Raw genomic sequence first — 15,937 nt, forward strand, 5'->3', positions numbered from 1 at the left:
GAAACAGTATCCTGAGATCAAACTTATGGCTTCACTGAGCTGTCATCAGGGTCATTTCACAGGCAAGGTGAAGGTCACTTACAACACGCCAGTGCACTTCTCCAGGTGAAGATTTGTCAGTGTGTGTGTGTGTGTGTGTGTGTGTGTGTGTGTGTGTGTGTGTGTTTAATTTAGTATATTCGGGGTTTATGTGCTTATATAGAATATGGCTCAGCGAAGCACTTTTCATCCTTCGTCAGGATATACAGTTCTTTTTTTTTTTTTTTTTTTTGGTTCTTTTTTTCGGAGCTGGGGACCGAACCCAGGGCCTTGCACTTCCTAGGCAAGTGCTCTACCGCTGAGCTAAATCCCCAACCCCGGATATACAGTTCTTAACCTAAAAGGTACAGACGAACCTCTGAGTCTTCAGGGAGATATTCTCTTTCAAGCTTTTCTTTCTAGGCTCAGTCTTGGCTGAGCAGCCTGAGTTAGGATGTACAAGTCATATCCCACAGTGTGGCAGATTCCTGAGCAGAGGGCTTCGGCTGAAATCCATCTGTGTTGGTTTAATGGATCCTGCTGTCTGTGACCCACTGGAAGCACAGCTGATTGCTTCCTACTTGTGGCTTGCATTTTGAGGGAGTCCTCTGGAGACCTAGAGAGGAACTTTTCGTCACTGGCCAACCTTGATGGTTGGGTTTCTGTGTTCTCCCTGTTGCTGCAGGAACCCCTACCTCAGACACCAGGTCAAGGCACATGGCTGGTGACAGGACATAGGTACAGGAGGCTCTGGGCCACCTGAAGACAGGCTGCCGAAGCACTGAGTACTGGCAATGTGGGGTCTCGGTCCTCAGAAACTGGGGCTGCTGCTGAACAGGAGAGGTGGATGCAGGCTTGGAGGTGGGGCAGCAAGGGTGAAGCCTCAGTATAAGCACAGGTCCTTCACATCCAGGGAGCTCTGGGGCTTTATTGGAAGGCCCAGCAATTGCATCTGGGGCTGTAGCTCAGAGATATATACGGCCAGTCCCTGAGAAAACAACTCTCAGTATCCATGGACCAGAAGCAGGATCCTCAAGAGCCTGTCCTCCTGCAGTGAACCCGTGGCACCTGTTCACATGAGATAACACAGTTGCACGAGGCTGCCAAACCGATACTGGATTATTCCACAAGCCATTCAAGGCGTCATGAAGTTTTGGGTGCTTTCTATTGCCCCATCCCTTCCTGTCACCTCTTGACTGCCATCTCGGGCACGCTATCCCAGCCCCCACCTTCAGCTTTCTCCCTCACACCGCCCGGCTTTATTTTCTTTTTGGCATTTACCACCGCTGGGCATGTTGTTTATTAATGTTTTTCCTCACTGAAATGTACCGTGCAAGATGTCAAAGATTGTCTTTGACATGTATACTTAGGGCCGGGAGTCATACTTAGTCCAGAGTAGCTACTCACTGACCACTTGTGAAATGAGTTTGTACAGGAAGTCTTCAGTAGCTTTCGGGTGACAACGCTTCCTCTCCACGCCCCCCGCCCCCACTCCCTGGCCCACACCTCCCTGTTCAGAACTCAGCTTTCATCCTCTCTCCAAGCACTCTTCCTGCTCTTATGAACTATGCTCAGGATATTTACCCAGCCTAAAAATGCCTTGCTTGTCTCCATCTCTAACAGTCTCTTGGATTTTGACCTCAGAGCTGCTTGCGGTTGGAAAGCTGGTCTCACTTTCCAGGGAGACGCTGAGCTATCCTGTGTTTGACATGTGCTGTACTTTAAGAACCCATACGCCCTTGAGGTCTTACAGCTCTCCCACTGGCTTCACAGCATCATCCCCTCTCCAGCGGGCTTTGGAGGGGGCTTTAAGCAAGGCTGTCCCTGGCTTTGACGGTGGCTGGGGCAATTCCCTGGATCTTAGCACCACTTTCTTCCATGGTCCTCTCAGCATTCGGTATTTCCCTATTATGCCTGTCTCACAGCATTTTGCTGTGTTCTTTGTGTTCCAAGAGGCCTTATGATTAAACACAGGAAGCAAGTAGGCACTGTGTGATGTATTTACATGAACCCCGAATGTATATATCTAATGATGCCCCTGCCCTGGCGAGAGAGTTTCATTTTCATAATCTACTAAGAAATTCTTTCCCTCTCAATAGCATTAAAGGTCTGATTTGTGGTGTGGGGGAGGAACTCCCTAAATTGTTTTATGCTGGAGAGTCTATTTTCCTCAACAATAGCACAAATTAGATGGGAGTTGTTCTGCAGAGGTTTTCCTACACAGTTCCGAGCATCCTTACTCTTCTCTCGCTCCTTCTTTTCATCCCCGCTGATAAAGCTAGAAAACCAAGCACGATGGTCTCTCATTCACACATGACCTGCCACCCCTTTCTGCTTTTCTTCCCTTTTTGTGACTACATTAAGTCTGGGGTGCTCTGCAGCTCCTAGAAGCAGAGGGACACCCACCCCACCCCCACCCGGCTCGGAACTGTGCTTGGGCAAATGCCATTACTCATTGGAGCTGCTCTCCACGATGAGTGGCCCCACACGACTGTGGATCTGCTGTCAGGCCTGAGCAGCCTTTCCCTAGTCGCCATGGGAACCAGGAGTGAAGGTGCGAGGTGACCTGTGGGGCAGCAGAAGTGGATTATTGAGCGCACGTTATTATTATATGTAGTACAGCCGGAAAGAATTATTTCGAGGACATAAAAATTATAGTTGCTCTAAGGGGATAGGCTCCCGTCACTCAGGAAAACACCAGGGGGGCTCAAGGCTGATTTTTGAAAGTAGCTGTCCTCTCGAGGTGACCATAGTACTCCACGTCCCATAGAGAACATGGCACTGGACCCTTGAGGATGTCTGGATGTGTACAAAACATAGGGTTGATTCTTTTCTTCTAGATCAATGATATCCTGCTGTAGTGAAGCTATGGGGGTTGCATGATACTCCAGAAAGCCATGCTAGATAGACCCTTCGTCACTTGCAGTTGCACCTGAAGGGGATGTTTGATGGTGGCGGGTCCAGTTAGGTGGGGGATGCTTCTAAGGGGTAAGGAACATGTGATTTATCCTACATACTCACTACTCAGAGTTAGGATGTCCACGGCCTTTCATTTGACCAAGTAGTATGTTTCTTTCTCATGCTAGGAGCAGGTAACGAGACAGTCCCTCTCTCTGCTCCTCTGGCCTGGGGAGTGGGGGAGGCGGAGGGTTCTCTCTCTCTCTGCTCCTCTGACCTGGGGTGGGAGAGAGGGGAGGGTTCTTGGCAGCAGCAACCTGAAGAAGCCCTTCCACCTGGAAGAACATGGTTAGGGTGCAGGGTGAAGTAGGGTAGGGCAAACAGGAAGTAAGGAGCTCAGAGGCCGCACAGGGGCCAGATCATGCAGAGCCCCGACCCTGTGTGAAGAATTTGAAGAATTCTGGATTATTCCTAAGGATAATGGGGGACCACGTGGATTTTAAGCAGATGTTGTGTGGCCAGATGTGGAGTGTGGAGAGTGGGAACCCCAGGCAAGACGCAGCTGCACTCTGAGAGACTCTCACTGCCCTCAGATAACCATAGGTCCATAGAGTAAACTGGAAGCCCTCGTCATAGCAAGCCATTTCTTTAAAAAGATGTGATTATCACATCATTTTGATAAATGATATAAGAGATTATGAGACATTTTCTCATAGCTCACCATACTTAGGAATAATCGCACACGGGACAAGGGCACGGCGCTCTTGATGCCTCATTTGTACTGACAAAGAAAGATCCTGAAAGCAACCCTGAGCTCTTCCGAGACCTCCCTTCACCCTTAGCACTCGAACTACCCCCACCCAGGTGTCTGTCCTGCCTGCAGCTGCTGAGCTTTCTCTTCCTCAGCTGGAGCTCAGGTCTGCAGCTGACAGCACAGCCACTGCACCAGCTTCGCCCAGCTCTGCGAATGTAGCGAGTCCTTCAGTGCCACTATCTTGCTCTATTCGTGCTACTGTAACAAAATGCCACAGGCGGGGTAACCCGCCAATCACAGAAATGCAGGTGGCCAGCAGTCCAGTCAAAATGCTACAGATTGGATGTCTTTGCCTCCAGAACAAAGTTTCCTGGCTGTGTACTCCTAGATGTGAACACCACGTCCTTACACAGCAACAGGCAGCAGGGCAAAAATGTGGCAAGCCCTGTCAACTCTTGGGATTCTCCATTTGTGAGGTCCCACCTCTCAAGATTTGGTTTCCTGTGAATGAGATCCAAGATGGGAGTAAGTCCCATGTGAAGTTTGAAGGAGACACAGACATTCAGACCATGGCACCAATCGCCCTTGCGCTGGCTTGTGCTGGCTTGGTGGGTAGTTAGGAGAGGAGGCCATGTTAACTGGTGTTTGACTGTATTTTTATGTTGTGATAGCCTTCGCCATTTCCTAACTATAGCACCTAGGTAGTGAATGAGGGACAGAAAGGGTCCCTTAATGTTTCAGTTTGAGCAGAGATTACTAGGGAAATGGGATTGCGGGGTCTCTAGGGTGAAAATCAAAAGCATTTGGCCAATAGTTAGATGTGGGGAGGGTGAGGGAAGAGCAGAGTGGCTCCAGGCAGGAATGGAGACAACTGTGGTGGCAGTTAGTTACGACGGGTGGGGGGAGGTTGAGTGGGAGCAGACCCTGGCAGATGGGACTCAGACTACACTTCACTTCCTGTACAAACTGGGGTGACTCAGGGAGACCCCAGCAACTAACTACTGTCGTTATAAATCTTGTTTACTTACAGGTAGCAGGTACTCCATAAATGTCTGCTGATTCACATTTTGGGACTCCCCATGTTTGGGTTAATTGTCGGGTGATAATAGGGGAATAATGGGGGTGCTTATTGAGAGGTTCATGAGTGTCAAGCATCAAGCTTTATACATCTTACCTCACTCTTATCTTCCTAATAACCCTAAGGGGTAGTGACTGGTGCGTCTGCCTGGTGAGTAGATGCTATTAGGTGAGGTAGGTGCTGGGTGAGCTCAGTGTTCATCAAGGTGGGGAGAGGGTGTGTTCTGGAAGAAAACGGACATTAAAGTGGAAGAGAGGCTGAGAAGCCACCTGTGGGAGGTGCGGAGGAAGGGCCAGCCCTGAAGTCTCTGGTTCCCTGTGCAGAAGTGCAAGGTATCTCTTAAAAATGGTCATAATGGTGCTGGTCTTAGCCTCTGGCCTTACAAGGAGAAGCAGAAGCCTCATCTCCCAGCTGGACACTGACTGTCTGACATCAGTGGCTGGTCGGGGCCTCAGCTCTACTCATCTGCAAGTGGCTATCAAAGTCACAATCTCCCTGCATGGAGAGCCAAGTGCAGGAAAGCATCATCCCGCCCTGCCCTTGTGCACTTCAGCAGTGAGGGGTGAAGTCCTAGAGTGAGGGACCCACTGGAGGTGGGAGGGGTTTGAGCCTAGAATACGTTTTCTTCATCTTTATTTTGTAGAAACTTGTTAGGGAAACTTTGGATTTCCCCCACTCAGAACATACTTCAGCAGGATTTGCGGTACAGGAGACTTTCAGATATGCAAGGTGAATTAATCCCAAGGACTTTTTTTTCAGACTGACAGGATGAGTAGGGAAAGGGTATTATGAAGCTGTCTCGGCAGGTGGGTGGTGCCTGGGTGACCCACTTAGAGCAGAACCCCAGTGAGGGCCTCACAGGAGCTTATCTTTGACGCCATATTGTTCCTTTAGGGAAAGCAGTTACCCTCAGATGCTGGCAGACACCCCACAACCCCATGATTCAGGACACGCTGAAGCTACTGTTTGCCCTGGGTACAGGGAGGTCTATGGATTTTCCATTTTGAGCAGAGAAATTGTTGCTGCCTGGGGGAGTCGTCACTAAAGTATCTGAGTGCATTTCAAGTTGACAGTGAACTTCTTAGTTCCTGGATTGGGCATGAGGACATGGCTGACATCTCAAACTGCTTTGATCTCCACAAGAGCCCTGGCCAGAGACCTGACAAGAGCCCTGGCCAGAGACCTGGGAAACTAAATTTACTCTCCTTTGGTTTGTACTTCTGTCCAATTCCATAACTGAAACCGTATTTCCACCATAACTCGGTCCCTTTGGAGTGAGTGCCCCTCTGCCCTTCTCTCTCAAGATGGTGTTGAGTGTGTGGGGACCTGGCTGCTGGGCTATGAACAACCTGGGTGTCCCCGTGGGGCCTTATGCTTGTATTCCTTGCTGATATTGAGCAGAATTCTCCTGTCCTTTTTTCTTTTGAGGCTACAGGGAAGTTGAGAGGGTTCTGGAGAGCCAGCTAGGAATTTCTGTCTGGTTGTAGTTCAGTCCTTTGCAAACCCAGGAGTTGCCCAGATCCAAGCAGTATTCCTCCTCTCCCTGTTGGTTTGCCTCTTGAGCCGGCTGGGGCAGAGGCAAAGGGGCCCTGGGTCCTCTGGACACTTCGCCACAGCCAGGTGCTTCTGGGAATTTGGAAACCTCGCCTCATTTTTCTCCCTCCTTCTTCCTGCTTCTCTTGAGCTGCATCAGTAGATGGGGTCAAGGAGAAAGATGTTGGTCACCCAGAGGGGACGGCTAATCAAGGTACTCACCTGGGCTCTACAAATATCATGCTCTCTGGTTCATGCAATTCGTGTCCCCCCTTCTGTGTCATCTTCCTAGATGTCCTGTCTACTCAACTAGAGATGTTTAGTCAGATACCACCTAAGGAGAGAGGCAGATTCTGAGACATCTGCTGACGTGCCAACATTGTGTCCTTACTAACCCCTGGTACAAGTAATCCCTTGATGTCATTAGGAGATGTTGCATGCAAATGCATGAAGCTAATGCTGGGGTAACATGGGATAAAGTTTACAGTAAATTCTACAGGTAGGAGTTTAATGGTAAAACGATTACAATATAGCAAATACACAAACTGCAACATAGTCATTCGTTATCATTATCGAGTATTGTGTTTTGTGTATAATTATCCACGCTATCCTTTCATAGGACTAGCCAGCCTCCACAAACAGGCCTAGTGGGCTGCACTAGGCTATAATGTCACTGGATAATGATAACATTCAGTGTCACTACTTGAGAGAATTTTTTTAGTTCTACTATAATCTTAGGGGTCCCCATCAAATATATAGTCTGTGGCACCTGAGAAATAGTATATGTTTTTACATCTATTATAAAATATGTAACATAATTTTAAGATAAAGTTCATAAAATATGTGTTTACAGATATAAAAATGTATGGAAAGCATATATGTTTTATGCCTGAAAAAGAGCATGTCATTTTATGTATTTTATAATATATTTACATACACACATATGTATATTAGTATCAAGATATTTAATACTTAGTATCAAGACATTGACCCTTTACAAAAGCTGTGGGTCACAGACCCATTTTATGGATGAAAGCTCTGAGGTTCACAGGAGTTAAGTAACTGCTTCTGGCAAACCTTCATGGAAAAGCGACCAGGAGGTAATGTGTCTTAGGGAGCAGGTGACAATTGTCTTAGAGTTGGCAGGTGTCATGGAGATGCCAAAGGCCAGAGCTGAGTTAGAGCCAGGTGCTACCAGGATGACTTGGGGACAGGGCAAAGGTGAAGGCTGACCTTAGAGGAGAGTCCAGGTCGCAGGGCTTCTGAAATGTCTACCTTGTCTCTGTTCCCAGGAGTGAGAGATAGTATCTCTGTTGTTTGAGCAGAGCCAAGAATTACATTACTGTGTGGCTTGAAGGGTCAGCTGGAGGCCAAGAGGCCAGCCACCCAAATCCCAGTGGACCTGAGAGAACACTACATGCTAAGAATGTTCAGAGAAATGAGTATTAGAGGCTGTTGGTGTAGGTTCCAGAGGTGGAGACAAGGCAGGGACTTCCTGTAGCTGAGAGTTTTCTTTAATCAGGGAAGGCAGGCATGAGAAAAAAGCAAGGGGAAGCAGGAAGTGGGTCTCAGAAAACTCTAATGATGTCTGGCAAAGATACAGCATGAGAATTACCACTAGAGACATGTAGAATAGAACTGTGGAGAGAAGTCATTCTGTCTGTCCTCCTTCCAGTGTGGGGAAGCTTTCTTCAGATTCCCTCCCACCTGTGTGTGTGTGTGTGTGTGTGTGTGTGTGTGTGTGTGTCCGTGTGTCTGTGTGTCTATGCATGTTTGATTCCCCTTCCTTTCGTGCAGAGGACATTTGGCAGTATCTGTATCAATTTTTGTTCATCACACAAGGGAGGAAAACTGCTATTGGCACCCCATCAGCTACAAGTCAGGTACACTGCTCAACATTCAGGATGGCCCCTACCATAAAAACATTGATTCCAAATACCAGCCATGTTGTAGCTGAGAGCCCTATGCTAGCACATTACACTTCTATCGTGAGAGCTTTGCTCACCAAGACAGCCGCTCTGATCTAAGCCTGGTTCTTATCTCGTAGTGTGGGCACATGCGTCTTTGTGATTCTCTGTTGGAGAAACCTGAACATGGGCTGAACTGTAGGACTCCCTTGATGGCCCAAGTACGTGTGTTCAAATCACTTCTGGCAGCGCCATCCTGAGGTGACGTGATAGATTGTGTGCTGGGTCTGGGTGGAGCTCATCATCTGCCTGCGGTCAGCATCCAGTCTGGGCAGAACCTAAACGACAAAAGCAGGAGCAGCCAGAAGCTTATGTGTTCTCACGCAGTCGAACAGGCATGAATGGAGTGCAGCCGGCTTGAAAAGGCAGGCTCACCAACACGAGGGAGGAAGGGTGCTTCTGAGATTGCCGGGCAGTGAAGTGCCAACCTAAATTAGTGCCCTGTGTGTAAAAACATTTCGAGCAGTCTTGTGGGGGAGGAGCAGGCGAAGGGTGCCTTAGCTGTGATAAAATATTGAAGATGTTTTGTTTTTTTAAAACAAGCATTTGTTAGTGGGGTCAAAGTCTTTGGATTGCATCTGAATGTGTAATCAGGGAAAACTGTCTTGACTAATTTCAGCTTGCTATGGTGCCCCCATTTCTAGTGAGAGTGAATGGGAAGGAGGGAAGTAGGAACTAGCCAGTCAAAGATAATATGGCTTTCCCTGTTCTAGGTTCTTGTCTCTTTGGAACATGTAGTCCTCCTTTGGTTATTCTTTATGAGAGTTATTGTGTGGGGGATTGGTTTCTTTGTCTCTTTGAATTCATTAGAGGATGTAAGGAGGTGGTTAAGTCATGAGGTGGAGCCCTTATGAATTGGATCAGTGCTCTTACAAAAGAGCCTCTGGCGAGCTTTCTGTTCCCTCCTACCATGTCAGGATGTGGTAAGAAATTCCTCATCTGTGAACCAGAAAGAGAGCTCTCCAAACATACCGAGTCTGCCAACACTTTGATCTTGGCCCTCCAACTTGCAGAACTGGGAGAGACAGATTGGTATTGTTCACGAACCACCTAGTAGGTAGTATTTTATTTTAGCCCCACAAGTGAACAAAGGTGCTTCTCTTAAAGTCTTGTTACTCCCCAAGAGGGATGCAGGAACCATCTCTAGTCTCACCCTGAATTTAGCTTTGAATCCCTGAGATTATCTGAGGGTAGCATTTGTTGGTGCCATGAGGGAGATAAAGGCTACTTCAAAGGTCAGAAAAATTCTGCAAGAAGTAACTATGGTGTGTGTGGGGGGGGGAAGGGAAGGGAAGGGAAGGGAAGGGAAGAGAAGAGAAGAGAAGAGGAGAAGAGAAGAGAAGAGAAGAGAAGAGAAGAGAAGAGAAGAGAAGAGAAGAGAAGAGAAGAGAAGAGAAGAGAAGAGAAGAGAAGAGAGAAACAGAGAAACAGAGAAGGGGAGAGGAGAGACTGGTATGTAGTGTTGAGCCTCTCTTTCTTGAGAAAGGCTAGGGGTGAAATTGCGACAGAGTTCTTGCTGGTGGTGATAGCCCTTCAGGCTCTGGTCCTGGTCATAGTTTACTGATTACACGCTCAACCAGGCTGAGTGTGAAACACCAAGTGTGCTCACTCCTGGGCTGTGGAAGCAACTTTATTTAGCCTTGCGGTTAACCTAAGAACAGAAGAGTTGGAAAAGGGCTTGGGAAACCTTTAAAAAGTTGCCAGGCTTTTAGTCTGAAAGTACACAGGAGAGGTTGACTACTTGTTTATTTATTGGAACACTTTTACCTATTATTTGGCCATATCCATCCCAAAGCCATCCCCCATCCACTATCCCAAGAGTGGAGGGGGAGGAGGCTTCCACTCTTCCTGACACTGATCAACACATCCCCTCCTACCTGCATGCCCTGCCTTTCCCTTTTAGATTTAGTTTATTTTATGCACATGGGCATTTCGCCTGCATGTATATTTGTGCTCTCTCTCCCTCTCCCATCTTTCTCTCTCCCTTCCTCCCCCAACGCCCCTCTGTGTGTGTGTGTGGTGTGTGTGTGTAATGTCTGTGGAGGTTAGAAGAGAACACAGAATCCCTAGAACTGATGCTAAGAACTAAGCCACCATGTGGGTGCTGCCAGCCAAACCTGTGTCCTTTGCAAGAGCAGGGAGTGTTCTTAACTGCTGAGCCATCTTGTCAGCCTTCCCTCCCTCCCTCCTTCATTCCTTTCTTCCTTCCTTCTTCCCTTCTTTCCTGACTTCCTTAAGCAAATCCAGCCCTCGGAGTCCAGCTGCTGCTGCTTGCCGAGTTCCTGAAGATCTCGTTGGCTTGGCTTTGTCCAGGTCTTGTGCAGGAACAAATGCAGTGGTCATGCCCTGTCTAGGAGGCAGCATTTCACAGCGGTCTAACGTCTGGCTAGAACGTTCTCTTGGCTCCGTCTTTCACAGTGAGTCCTGAGCCTTCCTGGGGCAAAGACTGATATTTATGCCCCACTTAGGACTGAATGCTCAACAGTCAGTCTCAGTGCTTTGACCTGTTGAGTCCGTGCTGGTGCCAATGCGGAAAGGGGCTTCTCTGGCTAAGGTTGAGAGATGCCTGGAGGGTACAAGGAGGTATTAAAGCAAGAAGAACTGAATGAATAAGAGAAGCAAGGACAGCTTCACTAAACCCTAGACCCCTAGGTTCTGGAACCCTCAGTAAAGCTGGAAAGAGGCAAGATTGGGCAGCATGATGCCATATTGCTTTATACAATGTGAAGGACACTCAGGACATTTTGCCCTCATGCTCTGCAGAGCCATGAGCATCTACACAGGTGTAAACTACATAGCTTCCAAGATGCTGGTCCCTCCTACTCAGTAGGTTAAAGTAAGCATGTAGTGTCTAGGGCCTGTGATTCATTAGTTAATGCTGTCGCCGGGAGTCAGTGGCACTGTCTCAGATGTGGTTTTCAGGGGCCTAGAAGGTCTGTCTAACACAGAAGGGGGATTTCTATTTGCTTTTAAATATACTCAGATATTCAAAGTGACCAGCACCAAGCCCTGGAATGTTTAACCTCTCTTGACTTTTATTTCTTCTGCTCCAAATTATGATGATTTCATGCTAATCAATATCTCAAGGGTTTTATAACCAAGGCTCTCACTGTGAACTCTGAAACACAAAAGGACCATTATCCTCTACACAGATCATACAAAATCAACTGCCATTACCCAAGGCCATAATGGGAAAGGATCGATCACTCAGTCACTCCCTCCCTCCCTCCCTCCCTCCCTCCCTCCCTCCCTCCTTCCCTCCCTCCCTGCCTACCTCTTTTCCTCCCTGCCTCCCTCATATACCTAATATCCTGACTGAATAGGTTCACTGTTTTTTCCAACCAAATGCATCCAAGTTGACAACAAATGGAGGAAACTGAGGGATCTCTTCCTCACTTCCTCTCTATTTCCATTCCACAACACGAGAGCCTAGGAACTGTGCTCATTGTACGAGGGAGGCGCAGTAATAAAGAGCTCACAGAGTTTCCATGCCTAAGTAAAACCCTCCCACGGAGGCCTCAGGAGCTGAATGTGTGTACTCTTCAGCCAGGAGAGGAGAGCCCACCTCTATGACCTAGGAGAGTGCTGTGGTACCTTTGGTAGACTATGTGTCCTCCCAAGATTCAGTGGCAGACCTCAAGCCCAGCATGATTATGCTAAGAGGTGGGCCTTAGGTACCAATGCTCCTCTGAGTGGGTAGGAGAGTTAGTCAGGTCCCTTAGCCTGTTCACTCTTCTGTCATGCACCAAGCAGAGAGAGAGTGGCTCTCATCCCTACCAATTCACTGCCAGCTTCTCGAACTGTGACACGCGCACTTCTGTTGTTTATACATAACCCTGTCTCAGGAACTGTGCCACCCCTGAAGTGTAGTGTTCGACAGACAGAGACTCCAGAGCAATGGGGACGGCGAGGGCCTGGCCTGATCAGTCATTGTCTCCTCCGATTCCTTACAGGAGACTGCTGGCTTCTAGCAGCCATTGCCTCCCTCACCTTGAATGAAAAGTTGCTTTACCGGGTGCTTCCCAGGGACCAGAGCTTCCAGAAGGACTACGCGGGCATATTTCATTTCCAGGTATTAGTCCTTGCTTGTGACCTTTGCCACTACCTTCTGTATCTTAGATATTACTCCAAATCTGTGGCATCAGAAACTTTGGAAGCGAGGTCAAGCTACTGATGTTAGATTTCCCCTCTGGGTGATTAGGGTACACACTCCTGTTTGAGAACCATTCCTTTATACACATCTCCAATCATTTCCATTCCGTCTCCATATCCCCCCAGGCCATGGGCCAAGAGACTCACTAGGACTAAGGACCAGGAGATGTGTGTCTGAGTTACCCACTCTGGCCTCCTGGGTGATGTTTGAGCAAGCTCTCCTCTCCACAGACTCCAGGGAAGACGAAATGCTTCTTGGTGTCTGTGGCATCTCCCATGTACAGACGGGGCATAAGTCCTTCTCTCAGGGCATTTAAGGCCCATGAAGGTTGAGACGTGCTCACTGACTGTGGAAACCCCACCAAGGATACCACCGAAGAACCCCTCTCTGCTTCTCCGTGTAATCTGTGCTGTGTTTCCCACCCCTAGTTCTGGCAGTATGGAGAGTGGGTGGAGGTGGTCATTGACGACCGGCTCCCCACCAAGAACGGGCAGCTGCTTTTTCTACACTCCGAAGAAGGCAATGAGTTTTGGAGCGCTCTACTGGAGAAAGCCTATGCCAAGTAAGTGGGAAGGTGAAGAACCAGAAGACGCCGGAGCCTCCCCGAGGGCTCTCGCCTACCCTCTCACTCAGGATGCCATGGCCAAGACTTTCCTCCCAGCATCCATTGGCTATACAGAGAGCACCACTCTGAAGAGAAATGGAAATTTCATCTGGGAGTTCCAGATCTCATCTCTGGGGCTGGAGATGTAGCTCAGTGACAGAGCAAATGCCTAGAATGCATATAAAGCCATGGTTTGATCCCTGATACCACGAACTTAAATAAGTAAAAATATATGTTTTTTAAGACTCTCTGTCTCATAAGCATATCTCTCTAGCCATTATCTTATTCTCTCTCAAGACCCAAGGTAAGATCCTAGGGGAGCATTGATGTTCAACTAGTGATGATGATGGTAATGAAGAAATGAAATGTTTTTAGCTATAACTCAACAAAGTTTCTGCTCATTCCTTGAGTGACATTTTTTTGAGTGACATTCCAAGTTCAATGGCTTCTTTGGGTTTCTTTGAATTAGCCACTCCATTTCTAACACCCCGGTGACTTTCTAGCTGCGTTAGGGCAATCCTTAGCAGATACCTCCCAGCCTCAAGGGAGGGTTCCACATTCTAGCTGTGCCTGGACACCCTAGGAACCCAAGAAGTCAGGGCAAATTCTGGAAGGGCTACACTTGGTTTTGAAGTTGGGAGACCTGGAGGGACTGACTGTCTAAGGATCCGTTTCTAGGGAAATCCTGGTGCGTCTGGCTGAAACAGCGGCCTGTGTGTAATCTGAAGTATTTGTCTGAGGCAGCAGCCTGTGTGTATTCTGAAGTGTCTGTTTGGGCTCCTCTTCACAACTCCTCTAGCCTATGTGTTATCATTGTCTCTTTCCATGGCCCATGGTCCCATTGTCGAGGTTGCTCATAGCTGTGGATGGTGCACATTTTTTTTTTCAACAGGCTAAATGGTTCGTATGAGGCTCTTGCTGGAGGCTCCACAATCGAGGGGTTTGAGGATTTCACAGGTGGCATCTCTGAGTTTTATGACTTGAAGAAGCCTCCGGAAAATCTGTACTACATCATCCAGAAGGCCCTCCGCAAAGGCTCTCTGCTGGGCTGCTCCATTGATGTAAGCCTCAACTCTTCGTCTCTTTTCTCTGGTGACATATTGGTTTACAGTGTACAGGAAGTGGGGAAAGCCTAGTGAGTAGGTAGGAACTAGGGTTGGTCACATTTTAAGATTATCTTTGGCTGGTAACTGTTGGAGCTGCTTCAGTATGGCTAGACTCATCCTGAGCGCACAGCCCTGTCGCCTGGATTCTAGATGCTACCTACTTACCATCCTTTTGCTAAGTCATCCTCTCTGTCTTTGGGGGGAACAAACATGGCAGCTGACAATATCTGATGAACTTAGAGATCCCTGACTGAAAGTGGAGGGTCCAGCTCTGACAGGAAGGTTGGCTGTGTGGAACGCCAATGTGGTCTTAGAAATCAGATCTGGGGCTGGAGAGATGGCTCAGCGGTTAAGAGCACTGACTGCTCTTCCAAAGGTCCTGAGTTCAATTCCCAGCAACCACATGGTGGCTCACAACCATCTGTAGTGAGGTCTGATGCCCTCTTCTGGTGTGTCCGAAGACAGCGACAGTGTACTCATAACATAAAAGAATAAATAAATTTTAAAAATATATTTAAAAAAAAGAAATCAGACCTGGAAGCCACTAACCTGAGGGCCAGTTGTTATCTGGTCATGTGCTCTCTTTTCCTGTGTGGCTGTCATCATGGGTAAGCTTGTTCGTTTGTTTGTTTGTTTTGAGGCAGATCATTCTGACTATGGTCAGCAACTGCTCAGTGCCTGACCGGCATATTAAAGTGGGTTCCCTAGAAATGGGTCCCTCTGCTTATGGGTCCTGGCCACCCCTAAACTCTTCCCACCTGAGAGGTCCTTGGCTGTGTTCTGCACTGTTAGAAAGCATTGTAATCCTGACCCCAAAGAGGTCAGGGTCAGCCTCACTGATTGGACTTTCTTCTTGATACAGGTCTCAACTGCAGCTGAAGCAGAAACCACCACCAGGCAAAAGCTGGTTAAGGGTCACGCATACTCTGTTACTGGAGTCGAAGAGGTAGGAAGGGTTAATAGAATGACTAGGTGCATCCCAAAGATGTAGGAGGTGACACTGAGAGGTTCTGGGGTTTCCTGCTTGTCCAGGGCAAGTTTCTCTCTGGATTCAGAGTCCTGGACAGATGTGTAGTTAACTCCTGTTCGTTACAGGGTGCCCCGGCTTCTCGGAGAAGGGTATCTGAGCTACTCTGGCCTCCTCTAGCACTCTGGTTTTAATGAAATTCAACTCTTTTATGAGGTGTGGTCAGAAGTGGTATAGGGACTGTCAGATTCTACACACATTCCAAACAAATGTTCACATAGGCAAAGCAGTGTAAACCCACAGGAGTCCCTAAAAGAAGTAGCAATTTCTACTCCAGATAATTAATAATGTGAAGGCACAGAGGTGTCCCTCATCTTCTGACCCCAGCATTGCCAGGAACTATATGTGGTTTTTATTTCATATGGTTTATCTATGTCCAAATAAGATTTGAATAATTTGGTTTATGGCTAAAAGTGTAGATGTAAGTGGACCATAAGACAAAGGTAAAATACATCCATCTAAATGGTACTATGACTGAGAAATGAATTTCCTTTAAGTTTTCTAATGGTCAGTGCAGAAAGAGCCACACACCTGTACCCCAGTTTGCTGTTCACTGTAACGGTGACAACATTTGCTACATATCTCTCTGCTGAGTGTGGTATTGTAAAATCAAGGCAGCTCTATAAACATGGACTGAGTATGTATGGGGAAACTTCGGGCTAGTTTTCATGGGAATTATGAGGATAAGGACTAATAGACTGACATCTTTATGAATGTATTAAGTGCCAGCATGTGTGCAGTGGTGACCATACTTGAGTGTTCACTAAATAGTAGGGTGAGAGAGTGTCTTAGTTAATTT

General features: G+C 47.7%; 1 protein-coding gene across 1 annotated transcript in view; it reads left to right on the forward strand.

Annotated features, from left to right (window-relative positions):
- The window catches only part of Capn8 (calpain 8), a 65,325-nt gene that overhangs the window by 16,953 nt on the left and 32,435 nt on the right, over positions 1-15,937 (forward strand). The window contains exons 3-6 of the mRNA XM_032915520.1: positions 12,202-12,320; positions 12,830-12,963; positions 13,898-14,066; positions 14,974-15,057. Coding sequence (XP_032771411.1) covers positions 12,202-12,320; positions 12,830-12,963; positions 13,898-14,066; positions 14,974-15,057 — 506 coding nt within the window. The remainder of the gene's footprint in view (positions 1-12,201; positions 12,321-12,829; positions 12,964-13,897; positions 14,067-14,973; positions 15,058-15,937) is intronic.

This window comes from Rattus rattus, chromosome 10 (genome assembly GCF_011064425.1).
Source record: "Rattus rattus isolate New Zealand chromosome 10, Rrattus_CSIRO_v1, whole genome shotgun sequence".
Classification (NCBI taxonomy): domain Eukaryota; kingdom Metazoa; phylum Chordata; class Mammalia; order Rodentia; family Muridae; genus Rattus; species Rattus rattus.